This window comes from Cryptomeria japonica, chromosome 7 (genome assembly GCF_030272615.1).
Source record: "Cryptomeria japonica chromosome 7, Sugi_1.0, whole genome shotgun sequence".
In the NCBI taxonomy this organism is placed as follows: Eukaryota; Viridiplantae; Streptophyta; class Pinopsida; order Cupressales; family Cupressaceae; genus Cryptomeria; species Cryptomeria japonica.
In genome coordinates, this window is record NC_081411.1 from 598,090,652 (window position 1) to 598,112,188 (window position 21,537).

Genomic DNA, 21,537 nt, shown 5'->3' on the forward strand with positions numbered 1-21,537 from the left:
CTTTTTCTTATAAACTTTTACATAAAAATTTAAAATGTATTTCTCTTATAGTCCAGTTAATCTAATTTAGTTGCTTATGGACATAAATGTATAAATTCCAAATCTCAAATTTTTATATACTAATTGCAGGCTTTCAATCAATATGATTTGGGTTTACACAATAATGGTATAAAGTTGCTTGTCTTTGAGTTGAACATGAATGGACACCAATATGGTGCATGTGTTATCCATAGGAAATTGCTATAAACTTGTCATGAAACCTGAACATGGCATCGTAACACAAAGATCTGAACAAGGCCTAATGCTACGGATAATAGGTTAATAAGAAGCAATTTAGAAGCCTTGCATAGTTATTTGAATTCCATATTAGGATGGCACATGAGATCCGTTATGTCTATATAGCACATTATAACAGTTCAATGTACTATCTAATGCATGGTGGTAATGTCCAATATGTGTTGGAGAATTACAAGAGCTAAATAACATTGCTTTCAAGAAACAAACAGAGTATCTGAAGAAAGAAATAACCAGTATTTTGTATATAATGTACCTAATCTTTAAGGTGATAGTTACATTTTCCAGTAGAGGATACTGAGCAGTGTCGTGCCCAAAAATCCCCACCTATGTTTTCCCATAATGTTCATTCTATAATGCAAATTCTTGTTTGTCAATGTTTTGTCTGTTGGGGCACACAATAATGGTTCTCCTATAAAGACTACGTTTTCTTGGGTTGTCCACTTTATCACTGGTACTGGTATAATTGATGTAAAGTCATATAGAAGATTTTAACTGTATCAAGTAACTACTAACAGATATTTTTATAATTTGCTTTGAGAATCTTGCAGGGTTTACCAGCAATTTCAACAAGGAGAGAAACATACAGTTTTATCAATGTCTTATGCTGGCATACTCTTCACTTTGTAGTCACCATCATTGTATTTGTTGCAAGTGTAATCAACAGTTTACGGTACGTTTTGTTTGTCACAAAATCTATAGAAAAATACAAGGCTTTGCAAGGAAAGAAACCTCAAATTGTGGGTGTGGTAATAGAAAGCCAGGAAGCTGGCACTGAGGCATCTAAAATTTGTGACCTGCTTTTGTGGCTATCTGAAGTTGGTGTGCAACATGTGACCCTTTATGACATGGAAGGTAAGAATGTTTTCCATTATCTTTAGCCTTCCTTTACTTAAGGCAATGAATAGACTTTGTGTGGATACAGTTGTAATTTTATTTCCATTTGGGAGTTTGGTTGATCCTCAATTTTTAATCTGCTATTTTCACACTGGAAAGAAAACAAAGAAAATGTAATTATAAAAAAAGTCGTATGGAACTGAAATATGATGAACTGCTATGGTCCTCTGTAATTTAATAAGTCTCAATGTTTTGGATTAAGGCAAAAACAGGTTTTGAAGGGCCCCCGAAACCCTTTACAAAATGATTTTAAGAGGTACAAAATCAGATAAAAACATCCAAAACAAAATGGGCTGCAAGGATAAGCATAAGAAACAACAGCCAAAGAGACAGCAAAAGCCCATCCGGGCACAAAAAGACAGCAAAAAGACCAAACTCAGACTCAAGACAGATCCAACAACTAGAAAACAGAAAATGACCCAATTACATTAGGCTTTTGAGGGTCTTAGCGACCTCAGCCTCAAGGGCATTCATGGTATCAGCAACAACCTTCATAGCTTTGTGATCCACATTCTGAATAGCCGCCGTTTTCTTCATGTTCCCGTAGGTCCTTTTGCAGGGTCCTTCACCACCTTGAGCCGCCTCAACATCATCCCCAATAATAACAACAACCCTATCCGGCTGTTCCAGACCATTCACCATGGTATTCATAACCATTGCAGACTGTTTGACAATTTTGTGACTGCTTACCATAATAGTCTTGAGGGTGTCCTGGATCTTGTTATAGCCTTCCTCAATGTGGGTAATGCGTTCCTCCAGCCTTTTCTTTAGTTGATCAACCCCTTCCCCCATCTTCTTGATACAGTCCATGACTGACTTCTTCTCAGCCTCGGTCCAATTCCCTTCATTATTCGGATTACCATGAGTAGAACTAGCAGGGAAAGCTTCCATTTTGCTTCCCAGGGCTCTTTGGTTGATCCTTATCTCCTTAAGTTCATGAAACAACCACTTGAACAAGCTGAAAGTATCAATAGCATGTTCACGAGCCATACCCAAAACATTTTCATAATCCTCCCTCTTATCGTTAAGCTCATCACTTTTGGGATGAAGGTCTGCAATACCAACCGCACCCACATTACCAGTCTCCTTATAGGAAGGAGGAGAGGCCGGGGCATTAGGGCAATCAGGGTCCTTATCATCTTCTGCCTTCTCGCTAGAAGAGGGGGAGCCATTCTCAGCAGAAGTAGAGGGGGAGGACATAACAATGTTCATTTGCCCTTTGATACCCTTCCTCACCTTAGGTTTTGAACTTGAAGGTTTCAATTTTAGCTTTTTTCAGGGGAGGGGAAATCTCTTCAGACCTAGACCCAGAGGCTTCATTATCAGAGTCACCCACACTAGTCTCATCATTCTCAGAAACAATGTGGATATAATCATCAGGGGGAGGAAGAGCACGAAAATGGGCATCAGTAAGGACCGGCAGGCCTTCGTGCAAGATGGGAAACTTGGAAGGGTTCTTGCGGTGGTCACTAAAATTAGCCTTAAGCGCTGACATGAGAAAAGGGAAATACATCTTCACACCATGGCGGAAATGATTCAAAATTACAAAGTGGTGACGACCATACACCTTGGTATAATGACCATCCAAAGTAAGGTAATTCATAATTACCTTGAGAAGCTTCTGCCAGAAAGACTTAATGACCGCAATGTCATAGTAGCTGGCCATCTTTTTAACAATTTTGGCCCGCTCCGCCTCCTTCTTGGGGAAATTCTGCACAGCTTGCTCCGTATACGCTCTGTCTCTGTAATACTTCATACCCTCCATAGATAACTCAGTGACCTGTGCAATAAGGGCTTCATCAACCAGGACCTTCTGACCATGGAGAACAATCATTCCATCCTTCCAGTTTTGAGCAAAATAGTTTGTGACATCCTGATTTCGCCCTTGTAGCCTCTCAATGTAGGGAGTAAACCCCCCTCTCTCCAAAATCTGCCATAGCTTCTTTTCATTGTTCAACTACACATAGCTAGGCGGCTCAATTCTTTTTCTTGCACCACCCATTTTATCTTACTCTCTGCTACACTCTCTGCAAAGAATTTTCAGAGTTAAATTAAGACTCCAGAAAATGTTTAAAATCGCCCACAAAGCATGCGAAATAAGTTTGCATCGATTCTCATGTCCTCTCTGGCCACCTGTCTCAAAAAGGAAGGTATCAGTAATTCTAGAAACACTCAGAGTCATTATGGCACAAGTTATCATTAAATTTACTCCCTTGACTTCGCTCGTGGAACAAATGCATAACAAATTCCGAGTCTAGCCTATCACCACGGGTCCAACTAAGCTGGGCTTGACACGTCACTCCCCTATTGGCAAGGAAGTTGGCAACCACATTGGCTTGTCTGTATACATGGACAATAATGCATCTATCAAAGGTTTTAATAATATCTTTAGCCTTTTTCATCCAAATATCAACATTTCAAGCCGGAGTAGATTTGCCCTTTAGGTAGTTGATAATATTCTTTGCATCCCCCTTGACCCAAACAAGCTTAAAGTTGTTCTTTTTAGCAAGTTTTAAACTGTGATAAGCTCCTATAGCTTCTGCAACATTATTAGTTTGTTTACCAAGAGGGAGAGCAATAGCAGAAATGAAGTTGCCATAGTGATCTTGTATCACCCCTCCACAACCAGCTTGACTAGGAAACCCTCTAGCCGCACCATCGAAATTGATTTTCACCCATCCTTGGGGTGGAAAGTTCCAACCAATGTTGTCTCTAGGATTGACCTTAGGTGTTACCACATGATGACCAAAATCCCAATCCTTGACAACATTGGCTTCATACTCTTTAAGGGTTCCACTATGAGAGAGAACATTGGAGCTAATAGTCGAGAGATTATCAAAAATGGCTCTAGAAATTTTCTTGAAGACAATATTGGGAGGGAGATGGATATTCCTGAAGATACGATTATTACTTTCTTTCCATAAACCCCATGCCATGTGAGGAAACACAAAGGACCATAGCTTCTTTATGAAAGGATTTCTTGAAGGTGGGTTCCATTGGTGAACAAACTCCTTAACAGCCCTCGGGAGAGTCCAACAAAAATCCCATTTCTGAAGCACCAGACCCCAAATCTCAGAAGTGTAAGAGTAGTGTAAAAATAAATGATCAACAGATTCAACGTCCCTCATACACAAGTAGCATCTGTTTGGGATAGAAAAGCCTCTTTTAACAAGATTGCCAGTAGTTAAGATTTTATTAAGAAAGAGGAGCCAAAAAACATATTGACCTTAGGAGAAAGGTGCTTGATCCACGCCTTAGAACCCCAGGACACATGGGGTTCATTACAACCATCCACAGAAGCAACAAAAAACTTCCCATTGGGATTGAATTTCCAAATAAGTTCATGTTCCACGCGTTCCTCCAAACCAAACGAATTTAGGGAAAGCTGCAAATGAGTGAAAGAAGGATTAATAACAGGAAGATTCACCCACTTACCCTCCTTCCAATATTCAGCCACCATTAAGTTAAAAGAAGCAACACAAAGATCCCTTAAAGATCCCAAAGTAGGATTAGAAACAAGCGAGTGATTCCTGATCCAACAATCATCCCAAAACCGGATTCTTTTGCCATTCCCCAGCTTCCAATAGGCTCCCTAGCTAGCCACATCCCTAGCCTTGAGGATATTGTTCCAAAGATGAGATCCAACGGGGATATGAGAAGAACTCAAAAAATCCTGCAAAGAATGAACATTAGAGAGATATTTATTGTGCCATATGGTGTTCCATTCCCATCTATAGTCATAAGACCTCCAGACCTGTTTAGCCAAAAGAGCATTATTAAAAGTTTTAATGCTTCTAATTCCTAGTTCACCATATCTCCTTGGCTTGTAGACATTCTCCCAAGCAACCAGAGGAATTCTTTTCTTTTCCTCAACCCCAAACCAAAGGAATCTTTTCTGAATTTTATCAATAATTTCAGCAAATTTAGAAGGAATCTTGAACAAACTAAGGGCATACACTAGGAGGTTTTGAAGAGTAGCTTTCAACAGCTGAATTTTACCAGCCTGACTCAAAAGGGTGCCTTTCCACCCAGCCAACTTTCTATTAAATCGATCAATTAAAGATTGCCAAAAGGAATCAGAAGGTTTAGATCCCAGAGGAAGACCCAGGTAAGTAGAGGGGAGCTTACCAATGAGGCAGCCGAGAATGTTAGCAATCTTCATTTGGCGTTGCTCAGGAGTGTTAATGAAATAGATAAAACTCTTGGTTCTATTAACCATCTGTTCAGAAGCTTTTTCATAAAGGCAGAGAATCAATTTGATGACTCTGACTTCCCCCAAAAAGGAGCTTCCCATTAAAATGGTATCATCAACAAATTGTTGATGAGAGCAAATCAAATTGGTAGAGGACGGCTTGAGGCCCTTCAGAGATCCTTCCACAACCTTTTTATGAATGAATCTACCCAAACTTTCCACCGTTATAGTGAACAAAATAGGCGATATAGGATCACCCTGCCTTAGTCCCCTCGAGGTTCTAAAGAAATGGGAGGGCGATCCATTGACAATAACTGCAGTTGAAGTGGTGGATATAAGCTGCCAAATCAAATTGATGACCTTGACAGAGAAACCAAAAGTATGAAGAACTTTTTTTAAGAAGCACGAATCCACCCTATCATAAGCCTTAGCAATGTCCAATTTCAGCAGAAAGCCTTGAGACTTCGCCTCCAAAAGTGAATGAATGTTTTCATGAACAGTGATGATGGAGTCAAGAATTTGTCTTCCTGGCACAAAGTCATTTTGTTGAGGAGAATCAAAAGAGGAAGAATCTTTAGCATCCTCCACGTAAGGATCTTGGAGATAATTTTGTAAAAGGAATTGCACAGGCTGATAGGCCTAAAAGCATCCAAAGAATCCTGCTTCTTACGGATGAGGATAATGAAAGTAGCATTCAATTTCTTCAGCAGGGATTTGGCTCCAAAAAAAGTCTTTAACAACATTGGACACATCTTTCCCCACCACCTCCCAAAAGTGCTGAAAGAAGAACATAGGAAAGCCGTCGGGGCCTGGAGCTTTACTACCATCAAAAGAAAAGACAACACTCCTAATCTCTTCCTTCGAAGGAATGGCAGCCATATTATGATTTTGGTTATCGGATAGGACTTTAGGTATGATATCAACCAACATATTTTGAACCTCCGGGTCTAATAAAGTATCTTTCTTCAGAAGATCAGCAAAGAACTCAACAACAGCGCCACTTATTTCATCCTCATTATCAATTCTTCTCCCATTCTTCACAAGGTGGCCAATTCTATTTGCAGCCCTGTGTTTAAGGGTAGAGATGTGGAAGAATCTGGTGTTTTTATCACCATCCTTGAGCCATAAGGATGTAGATCTCTGCCTCCAAAAGGTCTCTTCCCGGGCTATAATTTCGTGGTATTTGGACAGAACCTCACTTTCCTTAGCAAAATTATCATTCACGTAACCTTCATTTTGGACTTTATCCTGGATCAGGCCCAACTCCTCCTGAAGAGCAAAATTCTGAATGAAGATGTCCCCAAAGACTTCTCTATTCCACTTTTTAACCTTCTCCTTAACATGCCTTAACTTTTTAGCAACCCGGAACATAGTAGAACCATCCACTTAAGCATTCCACCAATCCTTCACGCTACGGGAAAGGTTTGGGTGGGAGAGTCACATTTTCTCAAATCTAAAAGGAAACCTCCTTCGCGGGCCGTTCTTAGGCTCAACCATCAAACATATAGGAAAGTGGTCAGATCCGATTCTAACCATGGAATTCAGAGAACAGACATAATGCTGGATCCACTCAACTGAGATCAAGGCCCTATCAAGCCTAACTTGAATCAGCCCGACTCCAACATGACGATTAGATCAAGTGAAGGAAACTCCAGATAAATCCAAATCAATAAGACCTTGACTATTGATGAAGTCAGCTAAGTCCAGTTTGCTATCATTTTGTATCTGGGATCCCCCAAATTTCTCAGATTCCATAAGAGGGGTATTAAAATACTCCATCATCAACCAAGGAGTATTGGGATAACGGTTTCGAAAAGAAGAGAGCTTTAGCCAAAATTTCCTCCTACAAACTTTATTATTGGGAGCATACACAGTGGATAGGATCCACGAGAACCCATCCCTTGAATGTTTAAACAAAGTAGCCACATGGTTACCATCATGACAGATAGGAGTGCCATGAATTAACTGAGTATGCCAGAGATTAACAACTCCCCTAGAAGCCCCATCAGAGCTGCTCCCTTGAGATTCACAAAATTTAGAAAACTTATTTTTCTCCACCTTATCTTTCGACATTTAGTCTCAATGTTTTGTAGAAACAATTGAACTGTTTTGACCTATTCTGGAAACAATATCGCTCAAAGTAAGATTGGTATTTTTTAGCTACTTGAAGCTTGAAATTTGTTAGTTATGGTGTTCTTGTTGTTAGCGTGAAAGAAAAGGCATTCCAAGTAAAACTTTCTTGAATGAATTTGGGTTTTAATGGACCTTTAATACCAAAGAAAGTACAATGATTGAATAGATAACTAGGAGTCACACAATAAATAACCTCATTTAGATTTATACTGAGTATTTTTATACTTTATACTTAAATTGTTTCACCAGACAATACTTCAATATATAACTCCTGCATCAGCAGACTATAACTGTTTGGAAGTGTTTCCTAGGATCTCCAAGATAAGTGTTTTCATTTTTTAATAGTAAGTTTAGAATGGAGTAAATAGATATTGGGTAAGCAATACTATTCCTTGAAGAACTGCTATGCCCATTTTATGGAGTAAAATTCCTTTTTAATCTATTTATTGAGAAATGCACAAACAATCTAAGAGCCTTATTCTGCTATAAGTGTAGCTTTGATCTAAAATGTAATGCAAAATGAAGCTTGTCGTTTCATTGCATTTAATTTTCTTAGCTAAGTGTTTTTAGACTGTGGAACTGTGGATGGTGCAACTAAGCTGTTCTGCTTTCTGTGCAATTTGATTTCTTTATTGTTGTGAATGACAGCATTATAAATTGTACAGGGGAGATTGCCTAATTATTTCCGTGAAATAGGGCACAGGTGCTTGTGTATTCAAACTGCATTGTAGGTTTCACATTTGTATGGCTAAACTCTAGAAAAAGAGGTTTTCCATGGTCGTAATGTATGAATTGATTCACAGAGAATTTGCATTTCCAGGTGTGTTGAAACAATCTAGGAGGGTTCTTGAGAAGACCACATGCAATCTTAACAAAGGGATACAATTCATTGACACATGGCAGGTAATTAGTACACTTTATTTTCAGAATAATTGTTAGAATGTTATGATTGCAAAGCTTGTCTAATATTGACATCTCTTTTACATGAAAATAAATTCCTGGAATAGTAGAACTTAGTTTGAGTTTTCCTCTTGATCCAACATTAATGCAAAGACTGGTCTTATGCACACAATTGAAATATTCTGAATCTTTAGCTATTATTTGCTCAAGCCTGACGAATAATCTAAATGACAGGATTATAGAAAACAGAACTCCAATTACCCAAGCACTGAAAACACTACAATGACAGTAGAATTATTATCTCTCTGTGATGGAAAAGAGGGAATTGCAAAGGCTGCTAGGTATCTCTGTTCAGACAGTTCACAAAAAAATGATTTAAATGGACAGCATATGAATTTAAAGTTGACAGAGGCTGACATAGACAGAGGATTGGAAGCAACTGGTTGGTTCCTCTTTCCATTTGCTGAATTTAATTTTTTAGTAAAAATGATGCACCCTATATTTAGTATTTATTATTCATCCTATGAATAGTGCAGAATTTTGTATCTTGACAGTGAAATAATTATTTCTTATGGAAAATTACTGTATGAAGATGAGATACCTATGATTCTATGATTTTGGAAAAAACAACATACCCTTTTCTTTATATGTATTTTCACTTGTACAAATGAGTAACGTGTAAATTTTTTGTAAATCTAAAATTCAGGGTATGCAGGGCCAGAGCCAGATCTTCTGTTTGTATTTGGATATACTCGGTGCTTGTTGGGGTTCCCTGCATGGAGGGTTCGATTTACAGAAATCATGTGAGATTCCTCTATAATTTCTCTTGATCTTGCCTTTTCTTCCTTTATTTGGATTTAGTCAATGAGAATATTGCATAAACCTAGAATTGGATAATTGCTCTTTTGTGGCCTTTGTCTTAATTTGAGTGTTGAAATTTAGTTTGAAGATCTACAATGTTGGATGCAATCTTAACCGGTAGATAATATCTTAGATTCTGATATAATGCTTTGGAGTCACGTGCATCCGAGAGCAACAATTCATGAACTGGCCAGTGTACCTATACAAACAATCCTCTTCTTAATGTCCACTTTGTCAACAACTTCCAACAATGATGTCTTCCATCCAGCACTCATAGACTTTACAGACCTCTTTGAGAATTGAATCAATTGATTGCCCTCAAGAGTTGTTTTAAGGATGAGGCGATAGCCCCACCCACAACCGTTCCCATCCACTTTACAAATCGAAACTTAACCTAAGCAGTCTCAAATAATCCCCCTCAAATCTGTAAAGAGAAGCTACACCATTTCATGCACTACCATGCTTAGAGAATCATTTTAAGGCCCAGTTTTTTTAATAAAGAAAATGGCTGCTATCTCCACCTGGAAACTCCTTCAATGGATGAGATGGAATCTAGAGTATGGATCCTCAAAGAAAAGGCCTTGATTTTCAGATTCATGGACACCATCTCAAGGCCCCACACACTCAGTTTGTATGTTTAAGAAAGTTGGCAAACCTCAAGATCGGTGGATATATTAATGATGTCAAAAGGCTATTCTCTCTTCCAATATGAAAGGGATAAAGATTTCCGAGGGGACCTTGTTTGATGAAAAATCTGGTTTAAACATGAGGCATTGCTCTCATATTTTAAACCCTATAGAGGATCTCCCAAGCAAAGTTCATGTGAGGGTTGAGCTTCTAGTCCTTCCAAGTAATTATTTGCAGGAATTCTCTCTGGTGCATTTATTGGAGAATACGCTTTTAGAGAATATCATGGGGCACTAGCTCAAAATACAAAGAGAACATAATTTAAGAGAGTAACAAAAGCTTTCATGAACAATCCACATTGGGTTGTAGCAGATAAAGGAAGCAATATCCATCATACAAGAATGACCCAAATACCAAAAAAATCCCCAAAAAGAGAAAAACAGAAACCAGAAAAATCAAGGTAGGGCTGAAATCCTCCATCGATCAACCCTAGAAACTTCATTGAATTCTTCCTCATGATCAAACAACTGACTGCTACAATATTCTTCTGCTATCACCACCATTTTTAGCTTGGTATTGTCACTGCTAACATGGTTATTAATCCCCTCAAATTCGATTTGCCCTCACTAACTTACCCCTGGAGAGATGAGGAAGGATTTATGCACTAGAGACTTTCAGAGTCCCTCTTTTGTGGGAGACAATTGAATGTTTCACCACTGTATGCAGATTTTCAAAGAAGACAGTGAGCATATCTATGCCCAAATTCAGTTCCCTTACCTTAGCCTTCGTGGCAGCCTTCTCTGTACCATCTGTGGAGAACTTCAATATTCCATCTTTCTGGTCCAAATCCTTTGCATTGTCCTTAGCTTCATCCTCAATTACAATGACATTTTCAGGAAGGAGAAGCAAAAACTCAAGCCAACTCTTATTTCCTCCAATGGAGCAGGCCTAATCAATTTCTCATAAAAGTCTGCTACCATCATCCTGTGGGAACCAGGAGTGCTAACATCAGCCAAACCTTCCTTACCAATGGTAAATTCAACTAGGTTTAGCAGTCATGAAGTTAGGGCAGTGAAAGGTTTTCTTGAGTCTGTGGTCAAACACATGGCCTCGGCTCAGGGTGTCTCTACTTCCTACTGTCCTTGTTTGAGCCATTACTCTCGTTTGAGATTGATGTTATTCATCCCTTCTCAATTGTCTACATTAGAACTTTCCAATGGTGAGAAGTGATTTAACTCAATATCTTTATTGGCAATCAAATCTGCCACCCCATTCTTTTGAGAAAAAACAGTGGGAGAAAGAAATCAACTCAAAGCTTTTGCAGATGGCAATGGCTTCTCCCGATAGATCTCTAAGTTTTCAATTTGGGTAGTTCTCCTTTTGCAAAACTTTTCTGACAATATTTGAATCTCCTTTGACCAACAACTTATTACAACCCTCTAATTTGGCCAATAAGAGTCCGGCAATGACAAATCTAGACAGCCATGCCAGGGTGGTGCAAATACATATATTACTTGAAAAATTAGTTATAGAAAGATTTTTAAGGAATAAGTACTGTAAATGAAACTTTGCCACACTATGTAAAGTTTACACTAATAAACATTAAAAACATGAAAATGATTGCATTGAAAATTTGAACATTAACAATGGTGGACAGTGTTTCAAAAATTTGGGAGCAAAGTGCAAACTAAGAATAAGTATAAGAATTGCAAATGAAACTTTGGCATATTAAGTGAAGTCTAAACTTTTAACTTTTAAACTAATAAACATAAAAAACATGGAAATGATTGCATAAACAATAAGAATGGTGGGTAGAGGTTTGGGGTTGAAAGACAATGCCCCTTGCGGGGTGTGGGGGGGGGAGGGGAATCTTGATTGTGGCTTTGACTATGAATATGCAGAGATTTGCAACAAGGGATATGTGTTATGTAGGTTTTTATGATCATGATTCATTAGTGGCCTATTACTTGCTTAGACTTATAGTTTGATGGGGGTTTGGGGGCAACACCAAAATGAAGTTGAGGGTAGCACCCCTCACGGGGGTCTAGGGGCGAGAGAGAGATGTAGAGAGATAGGTTTAGAACTTGGGGGAGAGGGAAGAGAGTGAGATAGAGAGAGGTAGAGAGAGGGGATAGAGGAAGAGTGATAGGGAGAGAGATAGGTCTAGAGTTCGAGGGAGATAAAGAGAGTGAGATAGAGAGAGCGAGAGAATGGTGATAGAAGCTTGCTGATTACTGAAAATTGACTAAATCTGAAAATTTATAAATCTTCTAAAACCTAGAATCTGCATTATAACTCCTAGAGATATGAAACCACTTCCTGCCAATATATACATGAAATACAACTTAAAGTATGATGTGACTTATACTTGAATGTTATATTTCGTGTTTACATTCTGATGAAGAGAATGAGACAGATTTGAAGACAAGGATGCCATTTTCACAAAATTTTCACCATTTCTTGCTAAAGGAACGAGTTTCTAAGTGGGGGCCATGGGATACTTCTAGGTGTCCCCAAGACGTCCTGCCATCCCCGGTACCCCGCCATCTCGGCGGCGTCCCAACAGTGGTGGAGGTTCGGCGGGGGGGACATCCCCACACCGGCCCTGCGTCCCGGGGATGTTCCCATCCTGGAAACAGGGGGGAAAGTGGGGGGGAAACACGTCCCCATGGAACATTGAAAAATATCTAAATTATATTATTCAGAAATTGACATTTGGCTAATAGAAGCTGATTGAAATGCAAGTAATATAAGATTGAAAAGGACATGTCATTCACTACACAAACAGCTCAAAATGACACACCTACAGCAAAGATAACATTAGAAAATGCAAGAGCAAGTCAACTATATGGAATTTTGAGGTTCTGGGTGCATAGTTGTTGGTTTTCTTATATGTACATAGACAGCTTTAGACAAGTTGCCAGTTCTAGTTTGGATCTTGGTTCGGGCTCAAGGTTTTGCCAACTTTGGTTCATGGATTCTGCAATTTAGTTTTGGGTTTGGGTTATTTCTATATATAGTGCCTAAAAACAAGAACTAGCATAACCTCAAATGTCATGATGAATATAAATAATAAATAATATAAAATATTCATTGTTCAAACTTGAATGCTAAAATAATAATGCCAAGTTCAACAATCAGGTTGAATTTTCCCATTGTAAAACCGAGTAATTGAATTCCATTTACACTTTCAGTTTGCCAAGGCAATGCCATGTAAATGGAACACTACTATATATATGAGATTGATTGAAGAATATATATCTACTTCCTATATATATATATTGCCAAGTTCAACAATCAGGTTGAATTTTCCCATCCTAAAACTGAGTATTTGAATTCTATTTACACTTTCAGTTTGCCAAGGCAATGCCATGTAAATGAATTGCTACCATGTTAAAAATAGAGTTCGTGTTCTGTTGATTTGGGAGATTTATTGAAGAATATATGTCTCCTTCCTGGATCCAAATCCAAATAGCACGCGTGAATTTCTTCTTCGGTAGGAATCTTTATTTAAATGAAAGCTTGGCTATAAGCTACTCTCTTTCTGTTCCGAATCTGGATAAAGGCATTGTCCTGAATTGTAGCCTGCAACCATTCAACTTATATTAACCGAAGAAAGATGTTTATGAAACACCTTATGATTCCATTTAGTTTAGGCACAAATTTCGACATTTTTTTCTCATGTTAAGTTTTTTGTTTGTTTTCCTCATCTTGTAAGGCCAAGAATTATATCTGAACTACTACTTGTTTAGTTGATCCAAAACTCTGCATTTCAACTTTGGATACTGTCTTGTTTCCTAAGTTTTAGGAAAAATGTTTTTAGCTTGTCTCAAATATATTGGGAATCTGAACAGTGTGAATTATATAATATAGAATTTATTTTTTGTCCACTTTATTTCAATCTAAGTTGGACTTGATATCTATGTGCAGCCATATGGGAATGCTTAAATCCTTGACATTAAACTCTTTGCTCAAGGCACTGGATCAGTTCTCTACCAAGAATCAGAGATATGGTACATAATTTATAGACTTGTAAGATTGCCAGGGTTTCCTTAATTGCTTTTAAATGCAGTTCATGCTGCAGAAAGACCTCTATCCGAAACTGTAAGATTATGTATTTGAAGTTGTGAATAACGTATATTACCGATGAACTAGTTACTAGATAAATATGTATATTAAGTTATAATTGATAAACCACATACAGCATGAACTTCAATTTATGTGTTTTGATCTGCACGGAACAGTTACTAGACTATAGAAAAATAACCAAGTATTCTCTCCTGAATATGGAAAAAACATATTATAGAACCACAAGTGTTGCCTTTTCATAGGTTCATACTATGTATTCCATTACAATATTTTTCTGATAAATTTGTGTGACATTATTGTAGAGTTCTTAGTGAGTTTACATGCCTAACTAAGATCATAAAAATTGTATGGTTGCCAATTTCCTTTCATTTACAAAAAAGAAAAGTTAAGAAGTATATTACGCTTTGGAAATAGTTCTATTTCTTACCCATCTATGATAATATGGTAAAATAGACAGTTGCAAAAAGTTGACAGGAGTAACAAGTAGTATTTGTAAGTAATAATAAATCTTATATCATATTTATGGGTGATAAGAATTGCGTATTACTCCATTGCTGTAATGTTCTGCACAACAATCCAAATATTGAGAGGTTAAGGGATCTCATAATCCCATCAACAGACACAAGTCTGAGTTCTAAATATCTCAGATAAACATTGTTTTCTCTATGTTTTATTGATTGGCATGAACGACACCATCAATTTGAAAAATTATCTTGTTACAACAAAAAAAGCTTTCTATGAAACCGGCATGATTGCTAGTGGTGAAATATGCTGGCTACTAGTAGGAGACATTCTCTCTGACCAAATTATCAGTGCTTTACTTGGCTATATCAGCGGTGCCCAAGCTATATTAATGTATCCAAGGCTCCCACTATATTTATGAAAAAATGGCTATCCCATTTGAGCTCGGCAAGTTCCATTTAGCCACTCTGAAGTGTCTAAGCAACTGGCCTGAGTTGATTGTATGCTCTTTTTGACTGGTGGGAACTAGAATTGTATGGCAAACTTGATTTCTAGCAGCATGCCTTGACATTTTTAGAGCTTCTGGATTTTTGGCGAAATTATCAAGGCTTGGAAATTAAAGGAGTCCAAGAAATCTGCATTTTTGTCCTTGTATGGATCCAAGAATGATGGTACCATTGCATTCAAAGGGGAAGTTCAAAAACTATCAAATAGGAGGCATGGGAATTAAAAATGCTGCTAAGAAATTTGAATCATTTTCCTTGTATGGATCCAAGATTGATGGCACCCTTGCATCCAAAAAGGAAAGTCCACGTTTTTGCAATTGGACTTAGCTTCTTTGACATAAAATAATGATATGACTGGCATCCATAGTGTGTCTAGTGATAAAGAATTAGCTTAGGTTATACCATAACTAATTCACGAAAACAAGTAACACATACCTATAAACTGAATTCAAAATATTCTGTTCTTCATAGCTGCTTTGCTTTGAAATCAGCTTTCATAAACTAGATTCGAAATATTATGTTGTTCTTTTGAGCTGCTTTGTTTGAAACCAGCTTTCAACATAGAGAGGTTATGTTTGCCATGGTGATGAATATGCAAAGAGCATGAAAGGAAATAACCAAAATATATAGAAAGATGACTTCTTGGTTGAAGAATTATGGAATACTTTACTCCCTCATTCAGTTAATTATATTAATAAATAAATTTTGTATAGTATTTTGAAATCAAAGTCATTTTAATACCAATGTTTGTGTAATGGTGCAATTTGCATATCCATGTAGATTCCCATTTAGTTTTAGGCCCATTATGATCAAATGCCTTAATACAATTAATGTAGTGACAAGTGGCTTGCCCTTGTGTTAGTTTGGCTCATTCTCTAATAACAATTTAGTTTCATTAGACATACACTTGTACCTATCCCCATACGTTTGATTTTTATTGTCCCTAGTTATACACATTCTCATATATTTGTCATTATCAACCATTTATTGTACCCATGCTTGCACATCCCAACATTTGATCTCCAACTTGAGATTTGCACTCTAGTCAATCTCACAATGCTTAGGATCAATTTCAAGGGGCGTAGGATTCACCTCAAGTTTTCAAATTCAAATTGTTGATTCTCATCTATTATCATAGCTATTGAGAATTGACTTGGTACACATGTTGTGCAACTTATGGGCTATGTCTTGTTAGCTACAATTGATTCACATGGTTGATCCAGGAGAAAATCATTTTAGGAACATTTCAATGTGGAGCTTCAAATGAACACATCTACGTAAGAATCGAGATTTGCACTTCCATCTTGTGCATGCTTGAGTATGTTGTCTTAAATATTCACTCTTGACCATAAAGCTAGTCCAACAAGGCGGTTTGCCTAAGAGAACTTGTCCCCATCTATCCAACAACTTCCACAAATACATATGAAAATTCCATCACCCTTACAAACAGATTCAAATACAATAGGCAAAGGCAAACATGGTTTTGATTACATGTTTTCTTGGATCAGATGTTATGCATTGGAGGATGCAACCACATTGCTTGAGATTGATCTTGAGCTAATCAAGATTGACCTATAGGGAATTATGAGTTTGTTTTGATTATTAGATAGTGAGCATACCAAAGACTACATTGTTTTGGATATTGGCAAGTAGATTATTTGCAACATCAACATTGTTCTTCATTGTAGTACTTGAAGCTAAGTGTCTAATTTTTCTCATTTAATTTCACAAATAACATTAATTTGCTATTCCCAACTCTTATCAAGGTTAATTGTGCTTTGTTTTTGTTTTTAATATTATCCTAGATTAATCCTCGTAGGGTATTTTTCCTTAACATTTTTGGTGAGCCTAGCATTTGCTTGCATAGCGTAATGTTTCTCCCTAGGCTTATTTATTTTGTTAGGATTTTTCAGATCTGTAATTTTTTTATTATCTCATTTCCAAATTTGATTATGGCTTGCTTATTTTATATTAGTGTTTTATTGATATGGCCTTATTCTAAGGTTGGAGATTACATTGTGTTACTCTTTCCTCCATCCTATTTAGCTTGTTGGGGACTTTTGGTTTTTCTTTAGATTTGATTAGTAACTATTTTTTTTTTAATTTACATACACCTTAATTCATTTCCATACATTTTTCCTACTTTTATTAGGGTTTTGGCTTGATAATGCATGATTTTGAGAACTTTACCAATCTGCACTTGGATGCTCATGGTCACTTATACTTGACTGCTATTTGTATTTTATTACAAAATTTGATTTGTTCACACACTTTGTGATGTGATCCTCCCATCCTTGATTCATTTAATGACGTTTTGTTTCAAGGATTTAATCACATGTTTAAGCGAGGCTTTATTCCATCACACATGTACCTTTTCCTCCATGAATTTAGTCACAACTAACCCTTCTCTCCTTGACTCTCTCACTTCACTTTCTAAAATTCTCATATTATCCTCAACCCTTTAATGGATGGTGCAAATGATGGGGTTAAGCATAGTGGTTCTTTTTTTCTGTGTGCACCTATCTTTAACATGATCTAATTCATCGTGTACATAATGTGACAATCATTCATGATATACCTTTACCCTCAATTGCTTTACTTACATATAGTATTTTATTTGATAAGTGTACATCTACTTTTCCTATGCATGAACTAGTTGTATCTTGCGATGCTATTCTTTGTATGTGCCATGATGATTCTATTGCTCGCATGGCTTACAATTCTTAAGCCAATTGTCTAGTTTTATTCCTAATATTCATGCCTTGTAACATCACAAAAATATTTTATGGCTAGGCATACATCTCATAAAATATATATAGGTTATGATGACCATGATCAACTTATGAATACCACCACTCAAATGTCTTTTTATTTAATGTATTCCTTTGAGGCATATAGAAACATCTTAAAGCAAGCTCTAGCACAAATAATCTCTCCATTTACTATCATTCTTAATGAGTTAGTCTCAATCTTGGAGCCTATTGTTCCAAATGAAACTAATATTTCATTTGGCTTTCATGAGCTATGTCCTCATGTGGTGAAAGAACATGGATTACCATATAATTGTTCTCAATTTTTGTGGTACCTGAGATGTGAAGATGAGATTAAAAAGAAACAAAAATCTTGAAAATTGAGGATTGCTTGAACATTTTGAATGCCATAACATACCCACTTAATATTTTGGTCATGTATTTGCATGGTCATAATAAGACATGTTGGTTGTCTCTAGTGATGTTGTCATGCATAACATTGTAAGAGAGTTCAGTGCTTACTTGATAAAGAAGAAAGCTAAAAATATACATCCAAAGATTGCTTTGGTGGTAAAAATTGAAAATGAAAAATAGGTTGAGGCAAGCTTCAATTGATTATTCTCCATGGATTTCTAAAATGGTGCTTGCGGTCAAACTTGATGCCTGTCAATGAGCCCTTGGTCTGTTGGTGAAGTTAAAAGGTTCTTAATGAGCCCACCAAGAATAAGTCTTGTTGAATGCAAGGCTCCAACATTATAAGGGATGAACTCAGGGTCACATCTCAAGCGAATTTGGTGGAATGGATAACCCTTAGTCCTTGACTCGTAGCTGAATAGGATGAATAATCCTCTATCAAACACACACAAAAAAAAGACTTGATACCTATATCACATTGCATTGACTTTAGAGACCTAAAACAAAACAACTCCTTATGTTGACTTATCATTGCTCAATAATGACATATTTGTAAATACAACCATTAAGCATTATATGTTATCATTTATGGATGCCTTTCCAAGCTATAATCAAATCCTTATAAATCCACATGACCTATGTAAGAGAGCATTTACAACAACATGGGGTACGCTTTTCTATGCAGTCACGACTTTTGGATTTTAAAATACTTGATATACCTTTCAAAAGTCTATGACCTTGATCTTGCATGACTTGATGCATAATATTCTAGAAGATTATGTGGATGCTATTAGGAAGATCTAATAAAACAACTCACTATATCCAAGCTTTTGAGAATAAATTTTGAATCCCTATGACAATGCAAAGTTAGATGAAATCCTAAGAATTATGTATTTGGTGTTGGCATTGGTTGATTGTTGGACGTTATTGTATCTAGTTGAGACATTGAGGTTGATTCTAAAAAGATAGAGACTATTGTGAACATGCCTCCTGGTGTGACCTAATCACACATCACCCCATCCTAGATAGGGACCCCCCTAGCTTTTAGGCCCTTTCGGTTGTTTGATCTTGGTTTTTGTGTGTGTTGGTAGCAATCTTTTCAATCTCTCCGCTTTGCAAATGTTCAAAGGTCAATTAGGTTTAATTTGCTTCTCTGTCGAGCGAATTCTGTGAAGTCTAGGGCCCGTTTTGTCCCTTTTTAGGTTTTCTACCTTTTGTCCTAGATTTTAGGGATTCCTGTTAGGGTTTTGGAAAACTAAACATACGATTGGAATCAGGACCCTTCAAGGGACCTCCCAGTAAAATTTGAGCCCAAACGGAGCAACTTTCTATTTTTAGAAAGTCCCTATTTTTTAGGGATTGTTCCGAGTCCCATAATGTCGCCATTTTGCCAAAAATCAAACTTACTATTTTTAGTAATTTCTATTTTTAGTAAGTTTCTATTTATAGTAAGTCATTACTGCACCCTGTCTAGGGATCTAACGCTGACACCTGGGAAGTTTCTATTTTTGGAAAGTAAGTATTGGCAGGGTCAGTCAGACAAGGCAACAAGGATTAGGCGTTCACAGACATTTCTAATTCCGGAAAGTCAGACAATAGACAAAGAAAGCCGGAAATGGGTCAAGTGCTGAAAATCCATGTCTAAAATGGAAAGCTCGGGAAAACACTTCAAAATCTCAAGAGGTCAAAATATTCTAAGTTTGGGAGATTAAATGATGGAGATGCTAGGGACAGGAGGAAAAATCCACGAATCCATGGACAGAGCAAAAATGCGCCCAAGTCTGGAGTCAGGCGCTGAAATGGAGATCCCAAGGAGAGGAGGAAAATCCACGAATCCATGGCACAAGCAAAAATGTGCCCAAGTCTAGAGTCAGGCGCTGAAATGGAGATCCCAAGGAGAGGAGGAAAATCCACGAATCCATGGCACAAGCAAAAATGCGCCCAAGTCTGGAGTCAGGCGTTGAATTGAAGATCCCAAGGAGAGGAGGAAAAATCCACGAATCCATGGACAGAGCAAAAATGCGCCCAAGTCTGAGTCAGGCGCTGAATTGAAGATCCCAAGGAGAGAAGGAAAATCCACGAATCCATGGACAGAGGGAAAATGCGCCCAAGTCTGGAGTCGGGCGCTGAAATGAGATTCCCAAGGAGAGAGGGAAAATCCATGAATCCTTGGCATGGTGAAAATTCCACCCAAGCTAAAAAAATTGAAATTTTGCGTAAGGCATGGAATCCAAGGAGTTAAGGAGGAATAAAAAGCAAAATTCCCCTCGGGTGAATTTTCGAATTTGCTAATTTTAGACACCAAATCTCGACCAAGTGTGGAAAATTTTATAGATTCGAAATCGGGGTGAAATTCCTCATCCAATGAACCTGACTCCTAAATTTTAGGAAGATCCCTAAAAAATAGGGATGTTGAAAAGGACATGAAAATTCCTTCGAATGCAGGAGACGACAAGTTAGAATGGAATCAAGCAAATCCTGAGAAAATCCTTCGAATTCCCTCCAAAATTAGAAAGAATGAAAATCAGTGAGTTGGCAAAAGAATCTTCCAAGTATGATGCGTGACTTGGAGCATTTAAAGAAAATTCTAAATTTGAACTCATTCGCATGGGAAGTTGCCTTTGCATGGCATAGTGATTGGGGAAAGTATGACACACCATAAATGCAATTACTAATTAAAATGCTTCCTAACTTAGCAAGACAGTTCGAAGAATTCTATATAAGCTTGGAAGGACATTTCATTTCTCACGTGCAAGATTCGGGAAAGAAGAAGTGGAGAAGTGCAGAATATTCATACTTAGTCTCTATTTTCATCATTTCGAGGTGCTTCCAAGATGGCAGAACCAAGCAAGGCAGCTATTATCTCCAGGCAAGCATTGATCAAAGCGGAGATGAAGAGTTTTCTTCCTCATTCTCGGTTGAATTCAAGATGGGATGAAATCAACGATACTAATCTAGGCACGTTCAACTTGGCTGCATTCAAGATCCGAATGTTCGGAACAGCAGGGCACAATCCATCCCCGACAGCTGTCAGAATTGTGAGAAGTGGAATAGTTGCAGCAGCTGGTTTTCCTCCCACTATTCAATGCCCAGATTTGGTCTTGGAATGTGCAGCACATTACAATCTGGAGCGGAAAATAATCTCAACGCCAGATGGCAAGTTACTGGCAACATTGACTCCAGAGTCAATTGGTGAAGCTTTCAGAATACCTTCACATTATTCCATGACGTACAGGACCAGCAGTGGAGCTTAGACAGTATATGAAGTAGGCCCTGCTAGGTGCACTGATTTGATCAACAAGCAGTGGTTGTTGAAGCCTAGAGTGCACGCTTCCAAGATGCCCAAAACTCTCACAATCTTCGAGTTCAAGCAAGAGTATGTGGACCTGATAAAGATGCTAAGCAGAGTAAT

At 37.5% G+C, this 21,537-nt stretch overlaps 1 protein-coding gene across 2 annotated transcripts in view; it reads left to right on the forward strand.

The window, feature by feature from the left end:
* LOC131079304 (uncharacterized) overlaps positions 1 to 14,299 on the forward strand; it is a 45,327-nt gene extending 31,028 nt beyond the window's left edge. The window contains exons 2-6 of one of the 2 annotated variants that reach the window (XM_058017212.2): positions 846 to 1,149; positions 8,337 to 8,419; positions 8,651 to 8,858; positions 9,132 to 9,219; positions 13,835 to 14,299. In XM_058017212.2, the coding sequence (XP_057873195.2) occupies positions 846 to 1,149; positions 8,337 to 8,419; positions 8,651 to 8,858; positions 9,132 to 9,219; positions 13,835 to 13,925 (774 nt within the window). In that variant the 3' untranslated portion in view covers positions 13,926 to 14,299. Of the gene's footprint in view, positions 1 to 845; positions 1,150 to 8,336; positions 8,420 to 8,650; positions 8,859 to 9,122; positions 9,220 to 13,834 lie in introns of both variants that reach the window. The other variant, XM_058017211.2, reaches the window with a different exon arrangement.
* Positions 14,300 to 21,537: the final 7,238 nt, after the last annotated feature.